The sequence below is a fragment of the Herpailurus yagouaroundi genome, unplaced genomic scaffold (genome assembly GCF_014898765.1).
Source record: "Herpailurus yagouaroundi ecotype Mexico unplaced genomic scaffold, PumYag 166, whole genome shotgun sequence".
In the NCBI taxonomy this organism is placed as follows: domain Eukaryota; kingdom Metazoa; phylum Chordata; class Mammalia; order Carnivora; family Felidae; genus Herpailurus; species Herpailurus yagouaroundi.
In genome coordinates, this window is record NW_024412407.1 from 20,508,555 (window position 1) to 20,520,089 (window position 11,535).

At 37.3% G+C, this 11,535-nt stretch overlaps 1 protein-coding gene across 14 annotated transcripts in view; it reads right to left on the minus strand.

Moving 5' to 3' along the window:
• Positions 1–11,522, minus strand: part of CCDC91 (coiled-coil domain containing 91) — a 364,937-nt gene extending 353,415 nt beyond the window's left edge. For 2 of the 14 annotated variants that reach the window (XM_040488550.1, XM_040488547.1), the window contains exons 1-3: positions 11,346–11,518; positions 10,800–11,103; positions 9,554–9,622 (exon numbers count right to left, since the gene is read on the minus strand). Coding sequence is in view for 2 of the 14 variants with exons in the window: in XM_040488537.1 (XP_040344471.1) it covers positions 9,554–9,560 (7 nt within the window). In the remaining 12 variants the exon portion in view is untranslated. Of the gene's footprint in view, positions 1–9,553; positions 9,623–10,799; positions 11,104–11,345 lie in introns of all 14 variants that reach the window. The other 12 variants (XM_040488537.1, XM_040488542.1, XM_040488538.1 and 9 more) reach the window with 10 other exon arrangements.
• Positions 11,523–11,535: the final 13 nt, after the last annotated feature.

An 11,535-nucleotide genomic window follows, 5' to 3' on the forward strand; every position in this document is an offset into this window, starting at 1 on the left:
GAATATTTGAAGAAATCAGGCTATGGAAGTCCACAAATTTGATGAAAAAATTACTTCACACATCCAAGAAGTTCAACAATTCCAATTGGGATAAATGTGAAGAGATCCACACTTCAATATATCATAACCAAACTTTCAAATGCCAAAGACAAAGAGAATCTTGGAAGGAGCAAGAGAGAAGCAACTCATCACATACAAGGAATCCAAGAAAAGATTTTTAATCTGATTTCTTATAAGCAACCATGAAAGCCTGATGGCAGTAGGATGACACATTCAAAGTGCTGAAAGAAAAAGACTGCCAACAAAAATTCTATATTCAGCAAAACTAATATTCAAAAATGAAGAAATTAAGACATACCCAAATGAATAAAAACAGAGAGAACTCATCACCAGCAGTTCTTATCTGTGAGAAATACTAAAGCGAGTCCTAAAGGCTGAAATGAAAGGATAATAGACAATACTTGAACCTACATAAAGAAATAAAGAATACCAGTAAAGGTAACTACATAGGTAAATATAAAAAACAGTACAAAGGTATATTTTTTCGTCATTCTTTTTTTTCTCATATCTGATTTAAAAGACAACTGCACAGGGCGCCTGGGTGGCGCAGTCGGTTAAGCGTCCGACTTCAGCCAGGTCACGATCTCACGGTCTGTGAGTTCGAGCCCCGCGTCAGGCTCTGGGCTGATGGCTCAGAGCCTGGAGCCTGTTTCAGATTCTGTGTCTCCCTCTCACTCTGCCCCTCCTCCGTTCATGCTCTGTCTCTCTCTGTCCCAAAAATAAATAAACGTTGAAAAAAATAAAATAAAATAAAAAAATAAAAGACAACTGCACAAAGCAAATACTACAAATCTGAGTTGACAGGCATACAGTGTAGAAAGAAGTAAGTTGTGCGACAATAGCAAAAAGAAGGGGAAGAAATAGAACTACACTACAGATTAAGCTGGTATTAATCCAAACAGACACCAAACAGACTATTATAAATTAACATATTGTTTATAATCCCCAAGGCTACTGCTAAGAAAATAACTCAAGAAAATATATAGTAAAAGAAACAAAGGAATTAAAATGGCACATTAGAAAATATCTATTTAACAAAAAAGAAAGCAATAGTAATACAGGAATTAAGGAGTCAAAAAAATAAATAAATAACCCATTAATACATACAGAACACGAATAGTAAAATGACAAGCACAAGTCCTATCTTACCAGTTAACTATATTAAATGCACAAGGGTTAATAAAAACTCTAATTAGAAGGCAAAAATTGGAAGAATGGATAAAAAATATGATCCAATCAGGTACTGTTTACAAGACACATGCCTGAGATTCAAAGACACAAGTAAAATCATATACACGAATAATATATTGGGGTAACTAAGTAACTTCACAAACAGAATAATATACTATCAACAATCTGAAGTGTGGAGCATCCATTTCTAAAACCTAAAGTCAGTTAAGATCTGATTTTCATTCATCCAACAATTATTTAATAAAAACCAACCATGCTCTACTGAAGAATATAATGATCAATACAGCCACTTAGACTAATAAAGAAAATATCAATATATAATGTAAACTACAAAGAAGTTTAGAAATGTTGAAATCTCATGCCCATCCCCATGCTTTCATCTCCTCGGATGCGTTGGCTCCTTCAGAATGTCTTATGTATATCAGCTCCCTCATTCATCATTTATTTTCCCTTTGTTCATTAACTCAACAAATATTAACTAACACCTATGATGTTTAAGGCACCTGTGAGGTGCTAAAGATATAATGGTAAGCAAAAGTGGCCCTTGCCGTCAAGTCTGGCAAAGAGAGAGAAATAAGCTTAAAAATACATGCAACCACATAGTGTTGCAAAGATTGAGGGAAGGAAGGAATCTGAACTTCTCTGGAAGGTCAATTAAGGTTTTCTCACAGGCAGAAGCCTTGAGTACTTGCATCCAAAGCCAGAATGAGTAGGAGGCATTTCCAGTTAAATATGGAGTAATGAACATCCATGTTTACCACCATTCTCTTCTAAACTCCCACTAAAATGACAAATATATGAATAGACAATTCACAGAATTATCCATATGACTAATAAGTATGTGGAAAATGGTCAATCTCACTAGTAATCAGGGACAGAAATAAAATATGTGGAAAAATGGTCAATCTCACTAGTAATCAGGGACAAAGATATGTTAGCGACAATGAGATTTATATCTACCAGGTTAGCAAAAAATGCAAAAGTAATTATACCAAGTATTGGCAAGGATGGAGAGCCGTACTCTCAGATATTAATAGTAAGAGTAAAAATTGGAACAATGACTTTGGAGAATAATCTAGTAATACTTAACTTGAAGATGTTCTTATAGTAAGAACCAGCAAATTCTATGACAGAGCCTAGAAAAATTCATGTGCATCAGAGAAGAAAAAAATTCATTACCAGGTTGTTTAAAATAGCAAAAAGAAAAAAAAAGTAATAACCTAGAAGTCATTTAGAGAGAGGAAATTGATTAATAATTAGTAAAAGTCATACAACACGATAAATCAATGAACATGAATAAACTAGTGTTATATGTATCAACATAGATAAATTTCAAAATGTATTGTTGAATAAACAAAGGAGGTGGCAGCAAAATACACAAAATATGACACCATTTTCATGAATTTTTTTTAAAAAGACATCACACGTACTTCTTATGGATACACAACCCCAGTGAAGTTAAAAAGGCATGTAAGAAATGATAAACTACAACTTCAGAATAGTGCTACACTTTGGACAAGGAGAGAAGAGGATGGGTTCAAGGGTGTAAATTATAGCAATAGTAATTATTCCTTTTTAAAAATATGAAGCAAAAGGCAATGTCAATATGAGAAAAAATGAGTGGTGAGTACACTTGGATATTAATTAAATGAGTTAATTATTTGTAAAATCTTTAAAACAGTGCCCAGAATCTGCAAGCACCATATAAGTGGATACAAAAATATATGCAGTATTATTACCCTAAAGGTTTGAAATATTGAATTAAAAAATTTCATAGACCTCCTATCTCACACAATTAACAAACCTTAACTCAAACTAGATCAATGACCAAAATAAAACAGCTAAAACTACAAAACTCTTAGAAGAAAACATAGGGGCAAATCTTCATGACCTTCATTTGGCAATGGATTCTTAGGTATGACACCAGAAGCACAGGCAACAAAAGAAAAACTTACTAAATTGAATTTAATCAAAATTTAAAAGTTTTTTGTATCAAAGAACATTATCAAGAAAGGGTAAAGACAATCTACAGAATGGGAGAAAACATTTGGAAATCATATATCTAATAAGGGTCTAGTACCCAGAATACATAAAGAACTCTCAGGAGCACCTGGGTGGCTCAGTCAGTTGAGTGTCAAACTAAAGTTCAGGTTATGATCCCAGCATTGTGGGATGGAGCCCTACTTAAGGCTCTGTGCTGAGCTGAGCGTGGAGCTCGTTTAAAATTCTCTCTCTCTCGGGGCGCCTGGGTGGCGCAGTCGGTTAAGCGTCCGACTTCAGCCAGGTCACGATCTCGCGGTGAGTTTGAGCCCCGCGTCGGGCTCTGGGCTGACAGCTCAGAGCCTGGAGCCTGTTTCGGATTCTGTGTCTCCCTCTCTCTCTGCCCCTCCCCCGTTCATGCTCTGTCTCTCTCTGTCCCAAAAATAAATAAATGTTGAAAAAAAAAATTTTTTTTTTAAATAAAATAAAATTCTCTCTCTCTCTCTGCCCCCTTCCCCACTCGCATGCGCTCTCCAATATATATAAAAAATTTTTAAAAGTAACTCTTAAAACTCGACAACAAAAAGACAAACAACCCAATTTCAAAATAAGCAAAAGAAGTTAATAAACACTTCTTTAAGAAAGATACAAAAATAACCAAAAGACACTTTAAACTGCTCAATATTATCATTAGGGAAATACAAATTAAAACCACAATGAGGTAGCAGTTCACACCCACCGAGATGGCCATAACCAAAGAGAAAAAAGGAAAATACCAAGGGTTGACGAAGATGTGGAGAACTGGAATCCTCAGACATTGCTGGTAGGAATACAATATATACAGCCACGTGGGAAAATAGCTTAGCAATTCCTCAAAACGATAAATGCAGAATTACCACATTATGCAGCAATTTCACTCTTACATATACGCCCAACAAAATTGAATACAAGTACCCAAACAAATACTAGTATACAAGTGTTCATTGCAGCACTATTCACAATAGTGAATCAGCACAATAGCAAAAAGGTGGGGAAATCCAAATGTCCATAAACAGATGAATGGATAAACAAAGTGTGCTAAGTGCTATATATTATATATACAACAAATTATTCAGGCATAAAAAGAAATGGAATAGTAATAAAACATAGATGAACCACAAAAACATTATGCTAAGTGGATGAAATCAGACACAAAAGGCTACACATTATATGATTTCATTTATATGAAATATCCAAAACACAGGTGAATCCATAGAGAAAGCAGATTGTGTTTGCTAGGGGCTGGGGAAAAGGGGAAAAGGGAAAATGGGAATGACTGCTTAATGAGTGCTGGGTTTCCTTCTGGGGTGATGAAAATATTTTGGAACCAGATAGAGTTCCACAAAATTGTGAATGTACTAAATGCCACTAATTATACACTTTAAAATGATTACTTTTATGTTATGTAAGTTTCACCTCAATAAAAAAATAATCAAAAAGAAGTGTTTTAAAAAATGTTTGAAAAAAGGGGCGCCTGGGTGGCGCAGTCGGTTAAGCGTCCGACTTCAGCCAGGTCACGATCTCGCGGTCCGTGAGTTCGAGCCCCACGTCGGGCTCTGGGCTGATGGCTCAGAGCCTGGAGCCTGTTTCCGATTCTGTGTCTCCCTCTCTCTCTGCCCCTCCCCCGTTCATGCTCTGTCTCTCTCTGTCCCAAAAATAAATAAAAAACGTTGAAAAAAAAAAATTTAAAAAAAAAAAAAATGTTTGAAAGTGCCCAGGAGCAGTACTTGCTACATTATCAATACTTAAAAATAGTGGTTACTATTACTGCCATTACATACATCACAATATATCATTGCAGTAACTGGTCCATAAACACAGGTAGTCCCTATGATACCTGTGATATTGACATAACTGCTTCAATTCCAGGATCTTAACCTGTAAAATTCATTTTCTTACTACAACTTTGATACTTCTATTTGTACTACCCTATCATTCCTACCGAACCTGTTATTCACCCCTATTGAAATTTCTAATATCCCAAACCACTCATTATTCTCTCAGCCTATCAATAACTCCTCCTTTCTAACTCCCAACTTTCTGTTAATAATGCTAAAGCTTTTGTCTTGATTTCTTCCTTGATCACTCTTTATCCTTCTAAATGCCTCTGTTTCTTTTCCATGATTAACATTGTGTGTTATACACCAATAAATACACTCAATACATTCAATAGGTAATAGACAAACCTACCCAGGGGCCAATGTTTGGGCTTCTCAATTGAGACTAATCAATCTGAGGAATAGAAAGAAAAAGAAATGAAAAGTGAACAGATCCTCAGACACCTGTAGGAAACCAGCAAGCATGCCAAAATAAAAACTATGGCAGTTCCAGAAGAGACAAAGGGGCAAAAAGAATACTGCAAGAAATAATGACAAAAAACTACCCTAAGTTTACTTCCCAAAGTATACTTTCCAAAGTACACACACACACACACACACACACACACACACACACACACACACGCACAGTTCATCAATAGATGCCTTCTGGAATACTTTAAGTGGGGGGAAAAAAGTATAAGCTGGTTAAAGAATCAGATCCACCTTAGAATTCCCAATTTACCACCTAAACAATCTGCTAAATTATTTTGCTCAGATGAAAGTAACTATGATGATAATATCCATGGTCCTGCTATGTGAAAGAAAAATCATCTAAAAATTTCATGTATATGCTGCCTCACTTGTTCATAAGATTTTCTACTCCTAAGTACTTTGTAGGAATCACACCATAAAACATTTTGCAATCTGACTAGATTCTAAGTGCTCAGAGGACTTCTCATCAACCATATGGAAATCACTTTGTATGTGCATGACTGCAACACTGAGAATAACCCTGTGGCATTTCTTACCTCTCCTATTTATAACAAGAGAAGCAAGATCAGTAACACCTAAATTTGGAACTATAGAAAATAAAACTCAGTACACCAATGAAGATAAAGTCTCCTACAAAAGGTTCTTGCAACAAAAGGTACTATACAAGTATCCTTAACTAATATGACTGTGGAAAAAAAAAATCACATATACTAAATAAGCAGGAGATATTTTACACCATTCACTTTAAGCAGAAACTAGTCCTAAAAAGAAATTAATAAAATATACCTCTTCTGCATAACAGACAAAATAAGTAACTTAAAATATCTAAATGCCTCATGAAAACCATCACCAGTTAATAAACACTGTTTTCCCATTCAGCAGAATAGAAAATAAATCTTCATTTCAATTTGTCCTGTGATTCAAATGGGTGGCCCATTTAATGCCATTCAGGTTTCATAGGCTTATTTTCAATTTTTCATGTCCAATGTGGGCAAACTGTTGGAATGAAAGGTATAACCTCATGTTAAGTTGTCTTTATTAAATCCATAATTAAAATAATGATACTCTCACTTTTACCAACTATCTTCAATGATGTCTACACATGTAGACATGTAGTTTTTTTTTTTAATGTTTTTATTTATTTTTGAGAGAGAGACAGAGTGTGAGCAGAGGAAGGACAGAGAGCGAGGGAGACAGAATCCGAAGCAGGCTCCAGGCTCTGAGCTGTCAGCACAGAGCCCGTTGTGGGGCTGGAACTCACTGACCACGAGATCATGACCTGAGCCAAAGTCAGTCACCTGAGCCACCCAGGTGCCCTCCCCCATGTACTTTTCTAGTAATATTCATGTGAGTCCCTATCAGTGAAGCACATCCACAGATTAATGGATCTTACATAACACCGCAACACTATCCTTACCACAATGGTAGAAGTTCTGAATTCTCATAATACAAAAGTAAAGCATCTTGAAATGATCGTGCAGATCGTGCAAATCTTACCACAAGGTTGGACACAACATAAAAGGCAATTTGGCTGGCCTCTCCGTTAGCTAGGCCTTCTTTTGGTAGGAGATGCACATGGTCAATGATAACAAGGCTGGCAAAGGGGGAAAAAAGTCAGTCTTCCCCAAATAGCCGGAAAAAGTGACTTCATGCTTTACAAAACAGTGGTTACTTAGTTCATATAGTTACTCTATATGACAACAATGTGTTGGACTGAGTTATGTAAATACCAAAACAGACATACCCTTCTAAGGAAAACCACTTCGATAGAATTATTACACGCTGCATTTTAAAGTGAATAACATTAACTCTGCTCTTCATCTATTAAACCTGTAATTTTAAAAAATGCTTCCCATTTCAAAATTTTAAAAATTATATCCTTTGCTAGTAATACTAAATATATCCCTAATTCTTTAAGTAGGATTATACGTCCTATAGCTAACACTCTTTGTAAAAGTAAAAAAAAAGAGGGTACAGGTAAAGAATGTCTAATTTAAAATTTAAAAATATACAAAGACATAAATTTGGATAAACATTTTACAAGTGACTGATACCATCTCATGTTGAGTTATTAATTTGCTTAATGAGTTTATTCTAAGCATCAAAATTAAAACAGATTCAGAATAAACACAAGATACACAAAACACTTACAAGAACTCAGTATTGGCAGTATAGCATATGAATAAAAGAAAATTCAGGAAGACTTGTTATCAAACCCCTGCTCTACGACTTACTATTAATGCAACCTTGGATAAATTTGCTCACTTGTATGAGACTCAATTTCTCTGGCTATGAAGTGGGAAAAATACTACCTACCTCGAAAGGCACTGGGTGGAATTCAATAAAACAACAGACAAGGAGTTTTTAGAAACTCTGCATATGCATCTATATAATGCTAGGCTCAAAGATTTCCATAATTCTTATCAAAAGAAGAACATGAAAAGTATTTCACACTACACTAAATGCATCCAGAATTCTATCTAGATTATTGGCAGCAAAAAAACAATGTATGCAGAAAAGCTGTTCAATCATTTTAGACTCTAAACCTATAAAAGAAATGGTTTGAACTAGGTAAAATCTAAGGTACTCTGAGTTCCTAAACTTCTAGGATTCTATCTTAAAGTGATGCCCAGAAAGTCAATGTGTCAACTACCACATTTTGCTCCAAAATTTATTACGATAAATAACGCAGAGGACAAATTCTAAGAATATCAAATAAAACAAAGAGGCAGTGTATATTAAGAATCTGAAGAGAGGTGTCTGGGTGGCTCAGTCAGTTAAGTCAGTTAAGCCAACTCTTCATTTTGGCTCTGGTCCTTATCTCACAGTTTCGAGCCAGGAGTAAGGTTCTGCACTGACAGGGCAGAGCTTGCTTGGGATTCACTCTCTCTCTCTATCTAACCCCTCCCCCACTCTCATAAACACAGGTGCTCTCTCAAAAAATAAACTTTAAAAAAAATCTTACCAGAGTTATGCACAAAAATGTTTAATGTTAATTCTAATGGGGAAAGCTTAACTATAAATCAAGAACTTACAAATCAAGTTATCAAAAAATTCATGATGTAGCGAGCACTTACAATGTAATGCTACTGAAAAGAGAAAAATATAAAACAATATTTACAATTTTGTTTTTAAAATGTTTTCAGAAGAAAAAGACCAAAAGAAAAACCAGCAAAATGTTTGCAGAACTTATTTCATGTTAACAGAAATGGGTTAGCGTTTTTTTCTTCATAGATTCTTTATTTCCCAATTTTCTACTATAATCTACTATGATTTCCACAATGAAAAAAAATACAATATTCATCCATGCTAAAATAGCAAACTAGAGGCTAACAAAACTTCCCCATCTGATGAAAACTGTTTACAAAAAACCTAGAGCTAACTATTTAATGGTGAAAGACTATATGCCTTACCTACTAAGATAAAAAAACAAGGCAAGGATGCCTACTCATACTTGTCCTATTCAACATCATACTGGAGGTTCTGGCCAGTGCAATCAGACAAGAAAATGAAATACAGCTGACCCTTGAACAACTCAAGGGTTAGAGGCACCAACCCTCTCACTGTCAAAGATCCACATATAACTTCTGACCTAATGATGATTTTAATTGTAAATTATACCTCAATAAACCTAAATTTCAAAGGACACGGGACATGCCCTTTTGAAAATTACACATCAAATTAAATGAGCTACCTCCAGTTCACTGGGTTTGGGGGTGGGGGTAAGACAGTGAGGAAACCAAAAAATCCTTAGAAATATTACAAATAAAAAAAATCAATTTACCATCAAGATTTATCAATAAGAACAGATACTGATACAAAGAATTAACCTAAAAAGAGTTGCCTTTTTTATTAAGTTCTGTTTGAACAGAAAATAACAAAATTTGATTAGCTAACAAGACCAAAGGTCACAAGCAACAGGTTGATAAAGGAACATTGTGATTATGAGCCAGAATTCAGAAACAACTTACCTAACATTTCACTTGGAATTTACTAATGGAAATGGTCTCATCCAGCCCAATGCACTGCCACCCCAACTTCTATTAAGAGAAATACAATAAACTTTCAAATAGCTTTCTTTATTTGTAACAATCCTATATACTTTATAAGTCATGTATCTACAAGCTAGGGGTGTCTCTTACTTGGCAAATTCCTATTTATCCATTTAACCTTCAGATCAGCTCATTAGTAACCATCGTTCTTTCTTTCTTTTTCTTTCTTTACTGTCACTAATAATAATAATAATAATAAAGTGCTGTCCTGTCACTAAAAAAATAAGTGCTGTCCCTCTCTGATGACTGCAGTTTCTTTTTTCTGGTGTAAGTATTAAAATGATTACAAAAAGCTCTAAAAAGTTTTGAGCTGATTACTCCAATAAGAAGATACATTTTCCCATGTAATAAAAGAGGTAAATTTTAACTTTCATCATTTTGTTTTATGTTTATTCCATTTGGCTTATACTGTTGCTAGGAAACCAATTCATAATAAGATTTCCAAGCACACGGAACAACCCTAGCCAGCCAACTTTGTAACCAGGGCAATTGGCGACCACACAATTTACTGGCTAGCCAGCACCACACAGGTGCGCTCTCCCTGGCATCCCCCTTGCTCTATTTACCTAACAGGTACAGTAAGTACAGCCAATTCCTTCATTGCAACAGAAATTGTAGCACAGGGCAAATGGGATGATTAGAAGTGTAGAACTCTCTGATGTCAGAGAACAAAGTGAATCTATTGTCACTCCCTGTGGTCCCACCCAACTAAATATTCTGGGTATTTTGTCTTAAATTGTACGGTGAAATGTTAGCCCAACCCAATCACTCCACCAGGCAGCATTTAAACTACTCCCAAAAGCCATCACCAACTACCGCCCGCATAAATATTTGGAGAGGATGGTGGTATCAATATCTGCACAGCTCAGAAGGGAAGGGAAGTAAAAGAGTCGGAATTCTTAAGGGTCAGCTGAGTCACCTACAGCTGTGGCCAGGATTTCACCCTCCAGGAAATCAGGCTCTGCCCCAACTCGCATCATGGAAGCAAGTAAAAGTAGCAGCAACACCATCCTACCAAAAAAACATCCAGCTCTACTTTTAATAGGGTTACCACTCCTTAAAGTGAAGCCAGAAATAGATTTCATGTCCAAAGCTTTCCACCACAGTATACAACTTGGGCAGACGGAAGAAACATCTTTATTGTGGGGAAAGGGGGCGCACTTACAGGGATGAAGGATGCCTCACCACTTGCAAAGTTACTAGCTCCTGCCGTAACCTCAAAATGCCCCTTGTATGGCAACATGTGGCCCAGAGTATCTATAAGGTAATGTGGCTGACAGGTGTTGTAGAGCTTTTACGCCGGTGTACACAACGAAGCAGAGGGGGAAACATAAATCAGGCGCCATCGGTGAAAACTTGGCAGGGATCTAAGTCTCTGTTCGGTGGGAGCTTCGGTGACACAATAATCACGTGCACTTGTCCGTAGATGTTCGGAAATATTGGATTCTGGAATGTACAAGGGCTGAAACCTGCCGGCAGAGCAAGTACCGGTTGGCCCTCAGGGCCGAGGCAGCAGGAATCCGTTCCAGCCCGAAGCAGGTCACACCTCCAACTCCCGGTCCCGGCCACCTCGGAGGGGAGAGGCCGGAGCTAGCGAGAGGCGGAAGCCGGGCCGCGTTCCCCGCCCGCGCCCAAGCCGCCTCGGGCGCGCCCCCGCCTCACGCGGCCCCGGCCCCCCAGACCCAGGCCCGGAAGGCGAGCTTCCATTTACCTGCTCCCCGCTCTGGCTCCCGCCGCCGCCGCCTCCGCGCCGCTCACCCAAACAGCCAGGTGAGCCACCCCAGCAGACGGCCCCGCAAGCGCACACCCGGGGCACGACCCCAAACCCGTCGTGGGGGAACGCGACCCCAGCCACACAAGTTGGGATAGCCCACGCACCACCCGGCTTCAAGCACCTCTGC